The 21998-nt window shown below is 45.7% G+C and overlaps 1 protein-coding gene across 1 annotated transcript; it reads left to right on the top strand.

Annotated features, from left to right (window-relative positions):
- The first annotated feature begins 5384 nt into the window (after positions 1 to 5384).
- On the top strand, positions 5385 to 20415 carry CKMT2 (creatine kinase, mitochondrial 2). Its single transcript, XM_054578548.1, has 10 exons — positions 5385 to 5465; positions 8985 to 9156; positions 10450 to 10648; positions 11988 to 12083; positions 12591 to 12812; positions 14492 to 14577; positions 15501 to 15624; positions 15834 to 15968; positions 17217 to 17342; positions 20152 to 20415. Exons 2-10 carry the CDS (start codon positions 9005 to 9007, stop codon positions 20269 to 20271), a joined length of 1260 nt encoding a protein of 419 aa, XP_054434523.1. The 5' UTR covers positions 5385 to 5465; positions 8985 to 9004; the 3' UTR covers positions 20272 to 20415.
- The last annotated feature ends 1583 nt before the right edge of the window (positions 20416 to 21998 follow it).

Genomic DNA, 21998 nt, shown 5'->3' on the forward strand with positions numbered 1-21998 from the left:
TATTTTTCTTTTTCCCACAAGGAGTTGCCTGTTTGTTGTCTTTAGTTTCATTTAAGAGGTTGAAGCATCTTGACGCATGATGAAAAGCATGGGTTGTTTGGTTCCTAACAATGCATAACTTGCAATTTATTTCTGTGTTCAGAAACTGGGGGCTTGTCAGCTGCACCAAGCACCTCAAGGTCTTGCAGAAGAAAAGAAAGTAAAGGTTAACTTTCTTGACTCAAAATCATAGTCTTGGAAGGTGAATGAAAACCAGGATAATCAGTGAAAGGACCAGACACAGTATTTTCAGGCGAGACAACTCGGGGAAAGATCCATACCTTTGATTCTGCCTTGGAGTACCCTGAAGTCTTCCAGAGGGGTGGGGGTGACTCTGTGTGAGCTTTCCCTGGAAGTTTGGACCCGTATTTCTCTAAACTGATATGTTCCAGAGCCACTGCAGCCATTCTTATGAAAGAATAGGAGACAGAGGAATTTGCAAACGCTCCTCCGCTTTTGGTATGCAGGCTTTCAAATAGTGACAGAGTTCACGTTTATTCTTGCAGAGTGTTGGAAGCGCCCCCCGGTGGTCAGCTATGGGCACTATCTGTTGCTATGCGGACCGTTTGCGTTTTACTGAGCTTTACAAGTCCCTCCTGCTTCCTCGAGTCACTTGGCTGAAACTGTGAGAGAACCCGCCTCCAAGAGAGTTCTTTTGATGACCTGTACATTTCTTGTACAGGGCCAGGGGGGATAGGAATTCGCAGTTAAAAAACCCTCAGTTTGGTCACATTTAAAATCCCCACGAGAAATTTGTGATGTTTCTTCCTATTGTTAAAGCACCCGCCCTCTTCTGCTTTGCAAGCTTTGTGTATATTGTTGGATCCTGCACTCCCGGCTGCATTTTGCCAGTATTCCATTATATAAGACCGATTTCTAAGAATAGATGGGAGGTCAGCCTCTGACAACCAAGCAGCAAACACTTTTATTATTGCAAATCTGACCCATAAAATCAGGAGTAAAATCCAAGTTCATGCTTGCAGATGAGGACCCACATTTTGTACTGTCAATGAAATTACCTTGGGGCTTTTAGAGGATGCCATTGGTTATTAACGAAGACATCCAGTTTTGCTACAGGGACAAATCTCTTCCTTAGGCCAGTATATTAGGTGACAGATTCAGGCATGAAGTAGAAAGTTGTCACTTTCCTTAGAGTTTCTCTGAAGGAATTTAAAGAGGGAATTTTAAACTACTGTTGCAATAATTTCAAGTGGCTCTCACACGAAGTCCCAATAACTGTTAAATTTCAGTACATCTTCAAGTACTACTTAAAAACAAATGAAACTCACTGATACTGAACAACTTGAAAGAGAAAAATCTATTATGGCCTAAGCTGGGGCATGTGTGCTGATGGGCCACACCCTTCACGATAGTAGGTGAGAGAGGACCTTGGGCCCACAATGATTTGGCCACTTTTAGATTCTTAACCAAAAAGGGATATGTAATAAAAATGGGTTATTCTCAATAAATTTAACTTTTATTTTAAAATAAAAGATTTTATTTAGCTTTTCCTTTCAGTTTGATTTTTCTGAAAAAAAAAATGCCTTCATTTTAGAATATAAGATTTAAAAAAAAAAATCCAACCTGTAAAGTTTATCATTTTACTCTTATTGAAATGGGATAAAATAACTACTATTTATGGCTACATAATTGAACCTGGCTAATGTCTACAGCCAGAAGGAATAAATGAGTAAGATCCCTTTTCTTTTCAGTAGGACGACAGATTGTAAGTTTAAGTAACGACTTGGCTGCAGATGCCACTGTGTGAATCCTGGTAATGAGACTTGAATCAATGGAATCTAATCGCGTGTCATTTCTTTGTGTCTGTTAGCAACTTAAAATTAAGGCAGAGCAGAACTAAACAGAAAAAGAAAGTAGAAGACACCATTTTGTTGTGGATATCAATACATGAATGATCAGAAAGTTCTTCATCTGGGCTTCCTCACAGTATGATGTTAACATTAAGATTGACTGTACTTATCTTGAGAAAAATAATAGTTCTACTTAATGATGCTGAGCCACTGTCTTTTACACAATCCATTTCATTTTCCCCTAGAAAGGCAGTTATGAAAAAGCACTGGACTAGGCTTCCTAGCCTGCGTCCTAGGCCCCGCTCGGCGCCTACAAGCCGGGAAACCGTAGGCCAGTGCCAAAGCTCCCGGAGCCGCAGTCATCCCTCCTGCAGAACGGAGTTAGTCGGCGTGTCTGTGCCGCCTACCTCACGGGGCTGTCATGAGGACAAAGTGGGTTAGATTGTAAACTGTAAAGTGCTGTCCAACTGTGAGATAACATGATTACCATCCTTATCTGTCTTTTGTAGAAGATTTAAGTGCGTTTCTTTGTTATTTCTCTGTCTGTATGTGAGTAATGGAGAAATCCATGTGCTACTTTGAGAAGCATATTGTTCGTGTCCAGTTACTTCGGGAACCTGCTGATGTGCGATTCCGACAGAGGGGTTTGTGCTGTGGCCTGACACTTGCGACGCGTGGTGCAGGCTGTGCCTATATGCAAATTAAACTTTGCCTTTCTTGAATTCTCAAACGTCTCACCGGTCTCTTCATTTAATTCTTTTTGTATTTTTCTACTTTGTCTTCTCTGTAGCAATGAGCTCCTGCAGAAATGTTTTATTTTTAAAGTTTGAGTGTGGAGGGGGATGGTTTAGAAGGAGTTCACATTGCAGATAATTTGAGGGACCTCAAAAGAGATTTTAAGGATCATCTAGTCCTAATTGTCATTCCAGGGTGTAAATCTTTCCGGTGACACCCTGGCCCATGTTTGGCTGCCCCCGGGCACATGCAACTTGCTTTTTGCCCGAACAACTCTGTTCCCCTAAGGTCAGCTCGATGCAGGTGACCAGGCTGAGGAGAGAAGACAGGCTGCAGAGGGGGAGGTCCCGTGCAGCCCCACCAGCTCTGACCGTGGACCTTCTGAGGCCAAGTTCCTCATCTTCAAAATAAGACTCACATTTGGCCCTAGAATGATTGCATTTTTTATGTGGAATAATATATATGAAAATATTTTGTTTTGCCAAGGAGATAAAGTTGCCCTAATATTTAGAACTGAAGAGGCCACGAGGCAGCTGCTGAGCACAAGTGAGAACTGAGAAAAGGAAGAATTGGGGTCCCTCCTGTCCCCTTGGCTTCCTTTCCCACTCCTGAAATGAGCAATCGGGCTGCAGGCATTGGGGAAGCCTGGTTCCTTTCACCTCATTCCTTGGCCATCCTTGCGTGTCAGTCAAGTCTGGGTCCTGCAATATCCAGGCTCCAGCAGGATTCAGGGACAGAAAAGAAACAAGCCCCAGATTTCCTCTAAAGCAAATGATATGGGAGTTGTGTATTTCACGTCTGTTTCTGTCCCCATGGCAGGAGCCAGCCACAGGGCCACACTGGCCGGAGGGGTGGGTGGAGCCCCTGGACTGTGAAGAGAGTTGGCAATGATGAGAGAGGAATGAAGGCATATGACAAGGGTTGTGCCTGAAGGATTTTTGAAACCCTGGAATCTCTGCTGTGAATCAGATGTAGAGGTTACCACCCATATCAACCACCTTTGTAACGTGCTTGAAGGTGACCAGGGCCCCAAAAAGTGGTACCCCCTCTATTCAACTATGTCCCAACTTCTCCACTTCTGACCTTACTAGCCTATACAAAATTACACTGTAAGAAAAAGAGTAGAGGTAAGGTATATAGGTGGGCACACTAAATGCCCATTAGTAAGGAATTGGGAAAAGAGAAAAAGAAAAAGGCTTTCTTACTGTAATTGTCATTCTTTACGCTCTATGTTTCAAAAAAAAAGCCTTATCATTTTCTGGGTCTGGGATCTGGGTTATTTCAGGGTCACTAAATTTATTTCACTCGGTGCCCGAACTGACTTGAAAGTATATGTGTGCAAAAGAACTATTTGGGGAAGAAATAAGCCTAGCCTCCTCCCAGCCCTATCCCCGACCCCAACCCCAGAGCTGTCTCCTCAGCAGCTGGCCAGCCCCACAAGACCCCGTGCCCTGCTCACTGTGCCAGGAGAGGCCCGCAGGGGCCGGTCCCTTTGGACAGAGCGTGCACACCAGGAACTCTGACTCTATGTTAGGATCATGCAATCAGTTTGGCTGGTTGCATGAGCAACTGCTTTAATGGCATACTGTAGGAAGGCCTAGAAAATATCTGAATATGTCATATGAAGAAAGGGTGAGTATCGTTTTGTAAAAACTTCAATGTAACCTAGGTCTTCATGATAACATAAGAATTCAGTGAGCTATGACAAGTACACAGCCAAGTGCATGAATCTCAAGTGTACAGCTTGAGAAATTTTTACGTATGTGTGCACCCATACAACACTCCCGAATCAGGGAATTTCCAGTCCCCAGAAGGCCCCCTCATGTGTTTTCCCAATCAGTACCTCCTTGCAGAGGGAAAATAGATATTTTTGCTATGGGTTCCAATGATTTAAAATAATTAGAAACTAACAGGGAGCCTCTCTAGGTGGAAGGTTATTCCTGGGCTCCACCCTCTGCCTCCTCATCCCCTCTGAGCACAGGATGGGTCCAGAGAAGAAAGGGAAAGGAATCAGTTGTCGGTGTGCACGTGGGCGCAGAAGCTGCGTACGTGACAGTTGCCAGGGGCCTAAGCGGGCTCCCTCTGCAAAGGCAGGGCTGCTGCCCAAAGTCCTGGTGGGTCATTGCTATTTGTGGTCAACCTTTCCGGTTCATGGCGGATGTCCCAAGGAGGGCTATTTTTAAGCAGGAGTATGGCCTGCGGGGTTTTCTGGGTGGCATATTAAGCTGGTGTGGATAGAAAGTGAAATTGTCTAGCAATCTGCTTCAGAAGAGGAACTTGATTGTTCCTGTCGCTGAATCTGGGCCCCAGACAAGTTGAAAGGAGGCCCCTAGTCCCGGGCTCAGAGCTCCATTAGCAGAGGGAGGGAGGGAGCTTTAGACCCCTTCTTCCTCTCAGAGCTTGGCTGAGGTTGGGGGGGGGGTCATTCTGCAGACCTAAACAGGGCCCCAGAGATGGTGATCCTGAGGGAAGGTAGAAACAAGTCCCTTAAGCAGACGTGACAGTTTCCCCGGCAGGCCCTTTCACTTAGATGCCAGGTCGTGTAGGACTCAGCAGCCAGTGAGCTGGGTTGCAGGCCCCCAAACACCTCACAAGGCCCTGGGAGAAGCAGCTTCCAGGACCGGGCTTGGAGCAGGGAAACATTTCACAGAAAGGGCAGGTGCTAGAAAGAGCCCAGGGCTGGGAGGCAGAGAAGTCAGTAGCTGGCTTTCAAGGGCACAGCTGGGGAACAAGTGCAGCCAGAGGTCCTGGATGGGATTGGCCAGAAGGGGCCCAGCCCCGCCCAGCCCGGGAGCCTTTTCCAGCCAGGCCCTGCCAGCTCCCCTTACACAGCTTGGCTGTGTGCTTGCAGCAGGACTCTCCGGAGGCTCCGGCTCCAAGGTCAGTGACACCATGCGACTCGGTTTTATTTCTCCTAAGCAGAGGGCACTGCTAGAGCCAGTGTGAGGGGTCTTGTGAGCAGCGGATCCAGGACTGTAGGTTGGAACCACACATAGGACAGTTGTTCCCAGCACTTTTGTGATAACTAAGGAAGCCCTGGGCTGAAGTGTTGCCCTGTTTCCTGTACATAGGCCCAGGTGCAGGTGCTGGGTCCATTCTGGGGGACGTGAGGTGCCAGGCCCCTATCGGCACTCTGCTCGCAGTGCTTGTTTTTGATAGAGAATCGGGATTTTTTCTTGATGGAAAAAAAAATCTCAATGTCACTGAAAGTGGGATTTGAACCTTCAACTTTCTTTCCCTTGTAATTTACAGAGACTAATCAATCTGTTTCTGGGAATAGTTTCCCTCTGCAGCCTCAGGAGGGGTGCAAATCAGCGAGTTGGGACACACTAACTGAAAAATGAGCCTTGTGAGGCCCTCAACAGAAGCTAGTCACTAATTGGCCCAACAGCTGGATCCAACTTAAACTGGCTCCTGTCATTGCTAGTGATTCATTTTTGAAATTACTAACACATAAATAATGAGCCAAGTAAAAATGTTTTTCTCCACTGGAGGTAAAAATGCTGCAGTGTTGGCCTACATGGGTGTCATCCCTGGCAAAGGCCCTTCCTGTGCTTGTGTGGCTGGTTGGCTCTCGCAAGCTGCTGTCAGCCCTGTTCTTATTTTGTGGGTGGGTGGCACCTCCGTCATTGCATGCTCTGCTGGGTGCGACGGTCACATTAGCCAGAACAAACCAAACCCTCCTGGCTCTCCTCAGTGCTGCCACTTAGACCTGCTGGCGCTGCTGTCCCCACAGGGTCAGCGGGGATCATGCGAGGTGGCCCTTAGTGCCCCAGGATGAGGCCACGCCAGTTCAGCTGATGTGCTGTTCCCCAGAGCGCCCTTTTCCCTGTCTGCAGACGTCACACGTCTTCTTTCCTTGGTTTATTCTCTCCATTCTCATGAAGGAGAACAAGACCGCCATGAGACCTTGACAAGGGACCTGCCCAAGCAGGCTCCTAAAGGAGAGCGGGGTGTTATCCGGCTGTGGGAGCACCCCACACCCCCTTCTGCCTTTATTGGTGCCTTTTCCAAAGACCTTAGCCTCTAGAGTTAAGATTTCTGTGGGGGAGGGCACTGTTCCAGCAAAGCACATGAGTGCCACATGCTCCTGTGGCCTCTGCCAGCCTCAGGATCAAATCACCTTCTCAGAGAGTGGGCCAGGTCTGTTTTCCTGAAGGAGTGGCTGAGGAAGGTTCAGGAAACTGTGGGTTGTGGTGGGAGGATAAGGTCTGGGGAGTCCTGGGTGTTGAGAGGCAGGAGCGGATTGGTTTTGGGACAGACTCGGTCCTGGCCCAGAGGCCCCGGGTCTCCATCTCCTCGCAGCATAGAGAAGGATGCATCTGTGGTCTCAGAGGAAGCCACCCCAAAACTTGTGTCGAGCGCTCTTGGAGTTCCTGCCCGCTGAGTCAGGAACCCTGAAGGGAGCCAGTCTTGAAGGTGACTTGGAGGTCACATTCACCCCTGCCTGAGGGGCCACAGAGAGTCCTAACACTGAGCAGGGAAGGAGGCTCCCACTCCTTTACAGCACTTCCAATGACTAGATGGTTCTCACTTCCTATTTTCTTAAAAACAATTTACCTTTAGACAGGACTTGGGTAACTGTCCTATGTCGTCATCATGAGGAATCCTAGGAAAGGCCTCTGACTTACAGGTAAAGACTGTAAACGTCTCCTGCCTGTGACTTTCTACTGGCTAAGCAAAATGGCGATGCCAAGGGGACCCCCTAGGCTGGCAGTATAGCCGGTGGTGATGAAGTCATGTGAACCCTTCGTTCTCTTAGAGTGAGGGGAGACAGCCGTTTCCTGCTGGCCCAGGAGACTGGCAGTCGCAGGCGTTTGCTCAGTGTTCTGTGGAGCCGGTCCAGCCCTAGACATCCACTATTTGGGGGCTACTCTCTCTGGATGGAAAGCTGACATGTGGTCCTGCCACTGCCCTCAGGCCCAAGGGGCTCGGGCACATGGACACCGTGCACAGCTGGGCCAGAAATAACTCTGAGTCAGCAGAAAGGCACCCATGGCGTCTCCATCCAGGATATTCAGGACGACCAGGAGGCTCGCAACTGAGGCAGTAGCAGAACTCAAGGCCTCCACATTCCAGGGTGTCATGACACCAGACAAAACCCCGAGACCAGGACCCAGACTCCCATACGCATGCCTGGGACAGAGAGAGATACAGCCCTTGAGCACTCTGACAAAAGGCCTTAGTGTGTGGTTTCTGTTTTTCAGTGGAGAGGGCAAGTGTAGGAATAAAACAATATCATTGCCTCTGGCTGTCATCCTGCACGCCTGTTCAAACGCCCTGGCTCGGAGCCCAGGAATTCTGCCACATTTAGCCCTGATGTGCTAAATAATGCTTTACAAATCAGGAGTCACAGAAGTGTTCCGGAGGTTAAGGAAACTGAGGCAGGCAGCTTCTACAGAGCTAGAGAGGACACCCTCCTCCCCCCTGCAATCCCTACTTCTGTACAAGGGAAGAGAGAGGTGGGATGGAAGGAGAAAACAAGAGCAAATCTCCTCAGAGAGAGGAAGACTGGCCCAGAGTCTCCAGCAAGGCTGGCTGTCCTGTTGGGCACCTGGCATCGAAGTGCAGTGGGCAGAGGTACATCTGGGCCACTTCAGCAGAAGTCTAAGGACAAGGAAAGAGAACAGGCTTATAATATTCTGGGAGTCAGGGAGAGTCACATGCTCTCAGGTGATAATCCCACGAGTAGGAGCCGCTGTGATAAATGCATTTCTGTGGTCTTGGAAGGTAAATCGAGTGGAGTGATCTCTGGCACCATTAGGTCCCCAGCCACAAAGGTCGTTTCCCTGCAATTGCTTGCCAGTGGGGAGCTGCCGGTAAGGTACTGGGGTCTGCAAGAAGTCTGAATCTGGGGCCAAAGGCTAGGCGGGGGCCAAATGCCAGCTCTCTCCACGTGCTGGCCCTGAGATGGGGAGCAGGTCACTTACCCTCTTTTTAGCTTCAGTTTCCCCATCTGTAAAATAAAGCCCATTTGGCAGGATTGTTGCAAAGACTCAAGACAATGTTTGTAAGGCCCTTTGCATGGTGCTTGGGAGCTCAATCAATGGTAGTTAAAAAAAAAAAAAGATAGTGAGGTTTAGCTGGGCATGCGGAGATGGAAAGGACCGTCCAGGTGGCCGCAACGCAAAAATTTCTGTTTCTGCTTATTTTTTCCATATCATATTCTGGAGAAATAAACCGCCTTGGACTTCAGGCAGTTTGGCATTCACAATGTCTAAAACTACTCAGATTTTCCCAAGCAGTATGGAGGGGCGTCGGGCAGAAGGGAAGAGAAAAGCAAACCAAACCACGAGAGGCGCTGTGGGTCCGGCAGTTCTTTCTGTTGCTCATTGACCTTAATGTTGTGGTTCCGGACCATGAGGTGAGGTTGTCTAATCCAGTTTCTCTGCTTTCCAGACACTCATCCAAGAGGAAGGATGGCCAGTGCCTTCTCGAAGTTGCTAACTGGCCGCAATGCTTCTCTGTTACTTACTACCCTGGGCACCAGTGCCCTGACCACAGGGTACCTGCTGAACCGGCAAAATGTGCGTGCTGAGCTCCAGGAACAGCACAAGCTATTCCCTCCAAGGTAAGTCCTCTTGGCTTTAAAAAAAAAACAAAAAAAAACCCTTACCAAGCCAGCAGAAATATGCTTTCCCCAACTAGACACTGCCTCAGAGAAGACTAAGTCAACCTGACTCAGTAGGCATGGTCACCTGTGGCGAATATGACAGTGTAGCATCATCATTGATGCCTAGAGCTTGCAGTCTAGTTGGATAATAATAATGGTCATAGTTAACATTTGTTGAGCACTTTAATGTGTGTTAAGCACTATGTATGGAGGATCTATTTGAGACAGCTTAGCATCCCTTTGTGATGAAACGGAGGCTTAGAAAAATTAAATAGTGTCAAGCTCACACAACTAGGGCAGCCTAATGCAAATCCAGGGACACTGATTGTGAGCTCGTGTCTCACTCGCTGCTATGCTGCCTTCTGGAATATGTGATGTCACAGTGCTGATCTTAAGTATCAGCTTTAAAGGACATTGTAGATGGGACGTGGAGGCGTGGCATGAAGAGGGACGCGTTTTCTCGGCCCTGGGAACCTGGCCATGAATGAGACAGCACACGCTGAACAGAGCTGGAGTGCAGTGCTGGCCGTAAGGGGTTCCGCATAGGCAGGTGTGGAGAGTCGGGGAAAACTTGGGGTGTTTCTCCTGTGGGCACCAGGATCTCTGAGGGAGTTCCCGGCTCCCACCATGTACCTCAGGAATTCCGGAGGTGAGATTGCCTGTGTTTGAGCCTGTGGTGGTCCTGAATCCCCTATTCTTCAACCAATTCATATCTCAGGGTAAGATAGCACCCCATTTTCTTTCTTACTATGTATGATTCCTACAGATATTTATGTGTCAGTTTCAATAGCCAGACACTGTTCTCAACAGAGCAGGTGGCTGTGGAGCTCGCATCACAGGATGAGGACAGATGAGTAACAGCATTTCCAAACAGTCCCACCTGTGGGGTTTCAGCGTCTTTACCATTAGGCTTAAAGGACCAAAATGTGCCTGTTGTATTTTACGTAAACTTTAGGATAAAAAATCTGCATGTGCTTTGTTTATTTTCTAATTATTTTCAGTCTATCACCTGTTGACATGAACATGTGCCACAGTTTGGGGCTGCTGCAGCCTGCATCGTGGCCCGGGTCCCTTTCCCTGGCAGATCAGGAGACATTTAAAAAAAAAAAATCTGGCTCACTTAAGTCATGACTCCTAGCTGAGTGCCCCTGTGCATCCTGGCTAAAGAGAGCCTGGCGGAAGGACGGAGCCCACTCACGGGCCCCTGCCTTCAGCGACTGCTCACTGAAAGCCTGTCCCCTTGGTACCCAGTGCAGACTACCCTGACCTTCGCAAGCACAACAACTGCATGGCCGAGTGCCTCACCCCTGCCATCTATGCCAAGCTCCGCAACAAGGTGACGCCCAGAGGCTACACCCTGGACCAGTGCATCCAGACAGGAGTGGACAACCCCGGCCACCCCTTCATAAAGACTGTGGGCATGGTGGCTGGTGACGAGGAGTCCTATGAGGTAAACTATCAACTGTTGGTTCCAGACTGGTGGGAAGCGGGGGCTCTGGGTCCCAGAGACCTTTTCTCTGTGGGGCCAGCTGCCTGCCTTCTCAGGCAGGGCTCCTGTAAAGGGGAGCCAGCTTCAGGACATCTGGAATGCTTTCTAATGAGTCTACAGTTTCCCAAGGCCAAGGCTTTCTTTTCTGTTGCTGGAGAATGGGTTGCATGACAGAGCTCTCTGAGATTAGCAAGGGAATAAATGAGTACAAGAAAAAAAAATCTTATAATTTATTTTATTGGTGATGTATATTCCCCTGCCAGACATGAGGAGATGATGTGTTAGCTCCTGGGCTTTACTGTTGGGGAGGATGGTGTGGTGTGTCTTTAGTGTGAGAATTACTGCTTACACAGCCACTGTAGCCCAGCCTTGTGAGTTGAAGTCTCTCGGAGGAATCCCACCATCTCCGCATCATCACCCTCGGCACAGAAGCACAGGATGGCTTGCTGCGAGGGGAACTCGGCCACCACGCGGCGCTCTCCAGAGCAGCTGCTGCTGGTCATGACAAATGTCTCCAGCCTGCCTCCCTGAGGTCCACCCTCCCTGCGCTTCTGCTGCAGGAAGCTGAAGGCAGTTCCCTGGGAGGCAGCCATCGAGAGTGGGGAAGGGGCTGTCTCGAGCAAGCGGGACTGGTTGCTCCTTTCCGCCCAGCAGGGCACACCCTGGGCTCCCTGAGTCCCAGACTAGAGTTAGCTCCCTGGGATCTATTCCCCCTTCCCCTACTTCCCACAGCTCCCTAAGCCTGCAGGTTGCTCTGTTACGATTCTTGTAACGTTCTTTTACCTAAAGGTTGTTCCTGACATTTTTAGTTTTAGATTTTGCACGAAATATTTTGGGCAGGGAAGGTCCTCACAGGGTGAGAGGTTCCTGCTTGCCCTGACTGAGGCTATATACTTTTCTTCTGGTGCAGCCAGCTTTCCATGAATTTATTACATTGTTTAAACTCTAGACATGGACCCTCCCTTTTGACTGCAGAACCGCTTAACCTCTGATCTAGCAGCTTCTTTTATCTCACAATTCTTAAACACAAGACTTTCTTGTTCAGTCTGATGGCAGTGAGCTTGGCAGAATGGGTAGGAGGAGGGTGCAAGGACAGAGTCCTGCAACCTCGCCCTCTCCCACGGGGCAAGGTGCTTCCAAGAGGTGCTCTTTGGTATAAGTCTATCATCGTCCTCGTTGTCATCATCATCATCATCGTCATCAACTACTAATCGACTCTCACACCCAGCTCCTGCATGGTAGTCTCTTATTAGTACATGAACCAATTAAAGAAGAAACAGAAGCACCTTTCCTCCTGCAGGTGTTTGCCGACCTTTTTGACCCTGTCATCAAACTCAGGCACAACGGCTACGACCCCCGGGTGATGAAGCACCCCACGGACTTGGACGCATCCAAGGTAGGCTCCGCCTCCCCTGAACCTGCCAGGAAGCTGGCGCTCTAGAGCCTGCCATGAGGAACACCTGAGCGCAGGGCCCCGGGGACAGATGCCCCTTAAACGCTCTGTGACCCCGTAGTGCAGCACACTTCTTGAGGGCCCCGGAGAAGGTCAGGAAAGTCCCAAAGTCTTTGTTTTTCTTAATAAGTTTTGTTTTCCTACAAGGCTGGTGTGGTTGCTAACGTGAAGCCTTTCCTCAAGCAATTCCTTTCTTCATATCACACCTAACTGGGTGCGCGGCGTGTAAAGAATTCCAGGCGGGGCTGCACAAATAGCTCCGCCCTGTCTCGCTTTTCTGTAAAGCACCTGCCCCCCACCCCGAATTCCGGAATGTGCCTAACATGTTGGTTGTGCACATGTGCCCAGTGCCCGAGGGTCCCTTCAGGGACACGGCCAGTCAGCGGGGTGTGGCTGTGGCAGGACCGCGGTCCCGGGCTGGCTGCGGTGACCCCGCGCTCTGCTCTGCAGATCACCCACGGGCAGTTTGACGAGCGCTACGTGCTGTCCTCTCGCGTGCGCACCGGCCGCAGCATTCGCGGGCTGAGCCTGCCGCCGGCCTGCAGCCGCGCTGAGCGCAGGGAGGTGGAGAACGTGGCGGTCACGGCCCTGGATGGCCTCAAGGGGGACCTGGCTGGCCGCTACTACAGGCTGTCTGAGATGACGGAGCAGGACCAGCAGCGGCTCATCGATGTGAGTGACCCTGAACCACCCGGGCTGCCTGGGGTGGGGCTGAGCCAGGAGCCCCGACCCACACAGCGCGGTCTCTCCCGGCGCTCAGGCCCCGCCCTGGCTGGGAGCTTGCTGGGGCTTCGGGTACTCAGAACAATGAAGGTGAGGCCTTTAGGTTGAGCCACGAAAATACTCTAAGGGTAAAATCTGCGGAGGAAACGCCAAGATGGACTTGGCGGGTTGGGATGCGGCGGTGAGGATGAACGGAGGATTCCCCTGCTAGTTGGTAAATAGGAACAATTGGGCGTGAAAGGCCTGTCTGAGCCCTAAGGGTGGTCCCCATCACCACACCTGAGAAAGCTGCGGAAACTAGGAAAGCCTGGAAAGGAAATTATCCAGGTGGAAGGCCTGGGAGTCCCGCTGCCTCCACATCCTCCGGTCTCACTCTAACTCCGGAGTAGACAAAGCCCAAGTTTCTTACTTATTTTCTCCTAGCACAGCTAAAACAGGATGGCAGATTCAAAAGAAACTTTTAACTAAAGTCCAAGAAGCGGCAGAAACTGTATCTGTCATTTCAGAAGATGCAATGCCACAAGATAGGCCTCAGTTCCAGACCTGGCTGGCCAGCTTCACGGTCTGTTGGCCTCTGTCTCCCGGTGTCTGCAGTCATAGGGCCAACCTCCCCCATCTGGTTACAGAACGAGCCCTCCTGCACGTACAGTAGCCACTTCTCGTTTTCAGCTTAAGGGACACATTATTTCGTAGGCAGTGACAGTGTGCAAGCCTGTCCTGGCTCAAGTCTCTGACCTCTTCTCAGAGATTGGAGAAAGACTTCCCTCCCCATATCCTCTTGTTTTCTTCCTTCAGTGTAATAATAATTGAGCACATGGTATCCATATTCATATTCTTACTGCATACACACAGAAAGAAAAATGTCCATCACTTGACGTTTGTTTTGATGTGTAGAATCGTAGTTAAAAGGCACAAGCTTGGTAGTCCCAGGTTTGAATTTAGGCTCTACCACCTCCTAGCTTTGTGATATCCAGTAGGTTATTTTCTCTTTCTGAATCTGTTATTTTTTTCACCTATAAAATAGAACGATTACACTTGCCTCATAGTGCTGTTGCGAGATTGACGGAAATAAATTAAAAGCACATAGCATAAAGCCCAGCACATAGTGAGGGTTAAATTAATGGTGGCTATTTTTATTTTAGATCATTATCTTACATTCCTAATACTTTTTAAGGAAAGCAATGATAAGGAATGAATCGATAATGCTGGAAACGTAGAGAGCAGTGGCTGTGTAGAATAGACTTTTCAGGATAGCTCCCCTTGCTCACTGCCCTCTCTGCACTGCGTAGGTTGGTGCTGGTGGGGCTCACATTCTCCATGAGAATGATGTATTTCCATCTGGCCAAGCCAGTGGGTTTCAACCTTAGCTGTACACTGATATCACCTGAAGAGCTTTTAAAAATCCTGATGTCCAGGCCGCACTTGGTACAAATTGTTAAGATCTCTGGGGGGTGGGGGTTTGTATTTTTTTTAAGTTCCAGGTTATTCTAGCAGGCAGCCAAAGCAGAGAACCACTACCTGAGAGACCTCAGCCATCATTAGTTAGTTGGAACTTGGATACGTGGCACTTGCTGTCACGTCTGATCTCATCGGTGTCTCCTTTCTGCTTTGTCCCTTTTGGCCTGCAGGATCACTTTCTGTTTGATAAGCCAGTATCCCCTTTACTAACATGTGCTGGGATGGCCCGTGACTGGCCAGATGCCCGGGGAATCTGGTATGGACATAGCATTTCCCATTTGCAATGTGTGCGGAGGACCTCCTTCAGGTCCTCTGCTTGTCCTAACCTGAAGTTGCTGTGACGTGCACTTGACAGCATGCCTGGCTTCAGCTAAGTGGAGAAGAGAGTATATTGACATTGTCTGTGTGTGTAATGCTGAAGTATTACAATGTTTCTAAGAGGTGTAGGAATGTTTGCTGGTTTGCATGCATTACGCATGAGAAAAAGACTATATTTTTAAGAAAAAAATTAGCTTCATATTATTTGACCTCACAGAGAATCTGTTTCATGACATTAAAACAAAAGAACAGAAAATGAAAAATAAATATTGAGGATTTAAGCAAAACCCTACAAGGAAGAATGGATATCGAATAGAAATATATTTTATCTTGGCCAACTTTGATTCCTGTACCTTGGTAGGTTATTATGTCACTACCCAAAAGAGATGTGATAAAAGTGTTCATGAACAGCTACTCAGTGGGGGTGGGTAGGCAGGACCCATACAGCAAACATAAGTGAAATCTTTTGCACCACAGATAACTTAGGCCACAGGTAAAAAAAATTTTTTTTTAAAAACCACAGATTTTGGTTGAATCTATTAGGGAACAAAATACTCTTGTTAGTGTCAAAGCCAAATGTTACGATAGTTGAATTATTATCATACTAGCCTGTTGAACGAGGGAGATTATATTCTTGATGGGCAAAAACATGACATCTCTAAGGGTTGGAGTTGGTCTTATTCTTCATTCTGTCATGGTAACAGTATTTTGTAGTACTTGTTCAGGCACAATTAAGAGATTAGGACCATCTAGGAAATGAGGAGTGTGAAATGAAGCAATCAAGCTACAGAGGTAATGGGAATTTTCATGTGTTGAAACAAATATAATTAACACTCAATACCATATTTCTCTCTTCATTAGGCATAATTATGACAAGACATTTCTCATCTGGATTAATGAGGAAGACCACACCAGGGTAATCTCTATGGAAAAAGGAGGCAATATGAAAAGAGTATTTGAGCGATTCTGTCGTGGACTAAAAGAAGTAAGATGTTATCAGAGATTTCCAAATATTCACTAAAATATCTTTATTTTTTCATTATTAAAAGAAGACACTATAGTGACTTCCAGGAAGGGGCTAATTTTTTTCTAGGGATCATAGCACTCACAGTACACACATCTCTCCCTGATGTTTGGGATGTGCTGAATGAATGGATATTTGAGAACTCCGTCACTTGTTCACTGTTGTTGTAGGTAGAACGCTTAATCCAAGAACGAGGCTGGGAGTTCATGTGGAATGAGCGCCTAGGATACATCCTGACCTGTCCTTCGAACCTTGGCACAGGATTACGGGCTGGTGTCCACGTTAAGATCCCAAAGCTCAGCAAGGTAATGTTATGCAGCCAGCAGTGCTGGTGGGTTCTTGCACGATCAACTCAGATAGGACTGCTTTGTGGAGGGAGCAAATGTCACTGCCCATGACTTAACCCCTACTTTCTGCACGTACAGCTGAAAATCATAAGAAAGGGTTAAGTTTACCTCAAAAGAATTTATGTCAGTAGGACAGGATAAAGACCTGTAAGAAAGGGCTGTGGCTTCAAGAGCAAGAAGTTTATGTTCTCCCTCATATGACAAATCCAAATAGGTAGGCAGGCTGCTCTGCTCCTTAGGGTCCCTCCCACCTCCTTCTCTCTCTCTCCCAGTGCAGAGGTCCTCAGACTTGAGACTGCATCAAAATCCCCTGGTGATTTGTATAAACACAGACTGCTAGGCCCACCTGCATAATTTGCATTTCTACCAAGTCTCTGGGTGATGCTGCTGCTGCTGCTGCTGCTGTGAGGAGCTTACAGTTGGAAGGCCACTGTCTCGGGGCATTGTCCTCCTTGCATGGTTACTGTCAGGCCTAAGTTCTAGCTTGTAGAAAGGGGAGAGAGCACGCACGTGTTTCCACGTAAAGATCTCAGGTCTGGGCCTGGAAGTGGCGCATATCACTCTGCTCAAACTTAGCAGGTGGTCACTTACTCAGCTCCACTGTGGAAGAGGAGGGGAAATCCCGGTGGGCCGCTAACAATGTCTGCAACAGCACACCAAGTGAATCAAGTACTTGATAACAATTTTTGAAAATGTGCTTCATGCCATAAAAGGATGGAAATTTTTCTTGTTCAAAATTCAAATGCTAAAAAATTATTTGACATGACTTCATGATTTTAATTGTATCAGTGAACTATTATATAAATGAATAATAAAAACTCACCAAAGCCGGCATCCAGATGCCAAAAAAGCAGCATAGAAGTTAGTCACTTGAAACCTATATCATTTTATTAACCAATACCACACCAATAAATTTAATAAAATAAAACAAGAAGTTAATAATAGCTCTGCAACCTTCTAGATGTATGACCTTGGGCAAATAAAGTCCTCTGAGCCTTAGTTTCCTCATCTGTGAAATGGGGGTGAAAGCAATACCTACTTCATGGGGATGTTTTAAAGTTTAAAAGTTCCAGTGCAGCACCCTGGTCCACAGTAAATATATGCTTCATAAATATTAACTGTTAATGTCTCTCATTTTCTAAGTGAATGTGCCAATGACAGTGAATCGAGTTTGCTTCTTACCACACTATGTTATCCCTGTCCCAGGATCCTCGCTTTTCTAAGATCCTGGAGAACCTGAGACTGCAGAAGCGTGGCACAGGCGGTGTGGACACCGCAGCGGTGGCAGATGTGTATGATATTTCCAACATAGATCGAATTGGTCGATCAGAGGTAACATCTCTCTCACTCTCTGAACATGAACTAACAAAATCCGCCTATGAGATAGAGACGTAGCCTAAACACCTTATTCAGAAAATTTGAGACCTCCTCTTTCCCCACTGAGTCCCGAGTCAGGCTAGTATTTCATTCCGCAGTGCTACTCTTCCATGGGAAATAACTGTACAAAGGGAAGCACGAGGTAAGCTGAGAATGTACAAGCAAGTAAAGGAAGTCATAATGGGCTGTTGTTACCCACTTGCCCCTGGGGACTATTCCAGCGACCTTTAGCAGGACACTATTATGCTAAAGGACAGTAGCATTTCATCACTGTCAAGTCAGAGAATATGTGTGCTTGCTCTCTCTCTGAGGGTGGTAAAATGGTGGAATTTTTTCTTGATTCTGAATTTCCTTTGGTGAAGGCCACATACTGTCATCTTCAATTAGGCATTTTTAGATGCTTGATACTTCCTGAAATATTAGTTTGGGGGCTAAAGATGGGAAATGAGGTATGCACTAGGTATACATAAGATTATGTTCATAAAATAATTCTCAGGATTCTACGAATACATAGGATGAAAAGGATTCATAAACTATATGTAGGCCTGGAGCAATATGTGAGGTGAAGCATAAAGAGCACACTTAAGGCCCTGGCTGGGTGACTCGGCTGGTTGGAGTATCGTACTATAAACCAAAAGGTTGTGAGTTCAATTCCTGGTTGGGGTACATGTACAGGAGAAACCCAATCGATGTTTATCTTTCACATCTATGTTTCTCTCGCTCTCTCTCCTTTCCTCTCACTCTCTAAAATAAAAATAAATAAATCAATAAACATATCCAGGTGAGGCTTAAAGAAAAAGAGCACACTTAACGAACATGCATCTGAATCTAAGCAAATATCAATCTCAGTATATTGTACCAACTTATCTAGATGTGGTCCCATTGAGTGCATTATGACCATCACTAATTTAAAAGCCTCTTACTATTATTACATCAACCCTTAATAACTCAGTGGCTGGTTATTAAACCTGTGGATTATAAATGCTCTTTCTTCTTCCTGGCCAGCTTTTGAATATTTCATTGCCTGTTGGTATCCCTAGCAGTAAACTGAGGAAAAGAAAGGAGAAAATACTCAAAACAATTAAATAAGCCTGTGTTTTACCAGCTCTGGTGAAGTACCTGAGGAAGAAGCATCTAAAAATGTCACAGCTTCTGAAATTTGTGGAATAATGTGTGGTATTGTGAATACAGGAAACCTGGGCCTAGTCCTGTCTGTTTCTAATAATAACTAGATTTTTATTAATGGAAATCAAGGTAGTCATTGCTTTGAAAACATTTTTTATGTCTAATTAACAGATGATCATGATAAGAACTAGAAACATACCCCAAAGTATTAAAATTTAACCTAATAACCCTGAGATAACCATTGTGAACATTATTCTGAATTGCCTTCCATTCTTACAATTATTCAAAAGTTTTTTTAACAAAATTTGGTATTACATACTTGATATTATAACAAAGCTTTTTCTCAATGTATTCTATGATGAGCATTTTCCTATATTCAAAAACATGATGTTTAATAACAGCCCATTAAAGATAACCCATTATCTATTTAATATCTTCCTGATTATTTGATGTTTGCTTGACCATCTCTATACATTAACTCTATGAAAGTCTCTTTATATAACCCTAATTACAACTCTAATTATTTAGTTAGGATAAATTCCCAGGAAAGGAAATCTTAGATTAAAGATGAGGGGTCCTTATAACTACGTTTCCTATCAGAAGAGTTTTACCAAGATTGGCAATAAATGAGGTACCTGTCTCACCACACCCTCTTCAACACTGGGATGGGTGAATTGGATGAGTAGAGAATGGGGTTCTTTGCTTGATAATGACTAGCTTTGTGATCCAGCCTCACTCAGAGCCTCAGTTTCTTTATGCATGAGAAGAGGTGGGCATGGGACTGGACTCCCCCATGCCTAAGGCATGTTCAGATGTAATACTCAGCAGTCCCTTCCATCCTTGCTGTTTGTCCTCATGCTGTATGATGCATTTTAGTGTTGTTGGAGTTAAAGAATTGCTTGCTAACTTAGTTAGGGTCTCTGCAGGAACAGTGCAAGTGATTCGTTAGGGAGGTGACCTCAGGAAAAAATTCCTATGTAGATGTGCTCTAATTAAAAAAAAAAATTGTAAACCAAAGTTCTAACATTTTCAAAAAGCAGAAATTTTAAAAGTTTATCTTAATATAATTCACAAAGTTTCCTTTAAGTAGCAAACTTGGATGGTCCAGTGAAAACATGATTTGATTGCCAAATATTTTATTTTAAACAATTTGTCCAAAAGACATTTACTGCGTAAATGATAATATCTGAACTATAGCATATTCAGAGCTTGGATAACCTACTGGGAGGTCAGAATTCAAGTCCAGGCCAAAGAATAACACAAGGGTGTCACTGGGTACTTTTACCTTTGAGCAAACTCTGTTACTTTACAGCTGAGACTGATGGGGAAAAAGTTTCTGAGATGCAAACTGATGGTTTTCATATATTAAAAAGAGGTCTCACACACAAAGCAGTAACCCAGTTTTAACTAAAGAAGATCGGGAGAAGCTTGTGAAATATCTATACTTCCCATCTCTGACAGTGACCGTCAGATATCTCTCCACCCCAAACCCTGCAGGGAAATAATGAGAAGAAACGGTTATAAAGTCTAGCTAATGCGGCAAGTTCTCTATCCCAGTGAGCTCATTATCCCAGTGTTGATCAATGCATTGCATGTGTCTTCTATGAAAATTAATCATTCATCTGTTTCACTATCAAAGGTTGAGCTTGTTCAGATAGTCATCGATGGAGTCAATTACTTGGTGGATTGTGAGAAGAAGTTGGAGAGAGGTCAAGATATTAAGGTGCCACCACCTTTGCCTCAGTTCGGCAAGAAGTAAACTTTCCCTTTCCCAATTTATAAATAATCTGTCTGCTGGTATCACAGACATAAAGAAACTTCTACTCTGAGAGTTTTTGTAGACTTGGGAAAATGTAAAATTGTATGTCCTGTCTATCTTTACAATAAAACTCTCCTTAATCTCTTTGGTTTCTCTGATTTTTTAATGTTAGTATGAAGGGCAAACAACACCCAATTACAAGTAGCAGAAAGCAAAAATATTTTAAGGCAATGATAAAAAAAAATACGTATAATTCTACTTACACACAAATCTGAAACCCTCCAACTATCTAGATGCTACTACAGTCAATTAACCCTTTAATAAATCCCTCTGGACACCTTTGGAAAATAGTGAACTAATATAACTTCCTGACAAATAGAACAAGAGGAGATTCATTTCTCTCGAAAGTGTAGAAATAACCTCTGTAGAACAGGGCTTGCTATAGTAAGGGAGTCAGCAACCACCCCTGGAATGTGGCAGAAACTCTGAGGCAGGCATGGGAAGGCTTTATGGCGAAAAAAGGGAAAGGCTGCAGCTGTGCTCCGAGAGGGGCCGTCGGCATGTGGAAACCGGAGGTGGGCTAACTAGGAGCAGGGCATCCTGTGGAATTGCTTTGGGGTGTACATCTGACATTCTCTGGCTGGTCCTGAAGTGGAAGCAGGGACAAAAATTGGGGAAGCTGGCAGCCACGTACCAAGCCCAATCTCTGGGCTGATTGCTACAGAGATTGTAGTTTGATTTCCTTAACCGATTGCTTTAGAAGTTGAGGGTCAGAATTCTGTTATCATATGGCCTGACCATTGTCTGTTTATATATACACATTCAGTCTCCAAAAGCAATCCAAAATTTTATGCCTGAAATATTGAAAATGCGTTCAGTTATCATTTGAAAGCTGATTTCTTCCCTCAGCATGTACACCCTTACCTTATCTCAGATTTTGTTATTCTTTTCCATTCATCCTGTGATGTCTATAACCTGAAGAAGAGGTGGGAGCAACTAATTCTGTAACAAGTTCTAAAATCACTTCACATACAAAGTAAAAATATTATGAGCTTGAATAACAGAAATGAGATCAAATTCTGAATCCTGTGAGTACTATAGGTATTCCAGTTAAAATAAACCTATTATGTAAGCATTTGTCTTCCCTCCTGTATACTGAAAAAAAATCGTATAAAAAGAATATACTTGTGCTGAAGCTACTAGACAGCACATTAACTTGTGAGTGACAAATAGCTATGTGGTAGAAACTTAGAAGAGGAAACCACACCCAATACAATTCAGGACATCATGCTAAAAACCCTGAATGGGATGGGGTGGAGGGGTGTTCTACAACCAATTCCTGTAGACAAAAGAGGAATCAGAACCTCAGGCAGTGACTGGCATTATGGGGACAGAGGACTAGAGGGTAGAGAAGACTTGTGTCATAGCCAAGCACATTGACTCTATAGCCACCCAAGTACCAATTCTTTCACTATATGACATTAAATGATTTACTTAGTCTCTAGGTTCCTCAGTTGCCTTTGTATAAAATGACAACAATAATAATACATATCTCATAGGGTTGTTGTGAATATAACAGTAGTTAATAATTGTAAAGGCCAACACATTATAAGTACTGTGTAAGGGTTTGCTGAATAAATAATAAATTAATATTGTAATATTATAATCTATCTCTGAATATCCCTTAAAACTACCCTTATGGCAAACCAACAGACCTGAGAGTTTCT

Source organism: Pteronotus mesoamericanus, unplaced genomic scaffold (genome assembly GCF_021234165.1).
Source record: "Pteronotus mesoamericanus isolate MK-2021 breed Mesoamerican mustached bat unplaced genomic scaffold, CSHL_Meso_final contig_50, whole genome shotgun sequence".
Classification (NCBI taxonomy): Eukaryota; Metazoa; Chordata; class Mammalia; order Chiroptera; family Mormoopidae; genus Pteronotus; species Pteronotus mesoamericanus.

Coding starts and splice junctions, on each gene's coding strand:
- CKMT2 (XM_054578548.1), top strand. CDS start 9,005: ATGGCCAGTGCCTTCTCGAAGTTGCTAACTGGCCGCAATGCTTCTCTG. Junction 9,157..10,449: donor CACAAGCTATTCCCTCCAAG/GTAAGTCCTCTT, acceptor CTTGGTACCCAG/TGCAGACTACCCTGACCTTC. Junction 17,343..20,151: donor ATCGAATTGGTCGATCAGAG/GTAACATCTCTC, acceptor TCACTATCAAAG/GTTGAGCTTGTTCAGATAGT.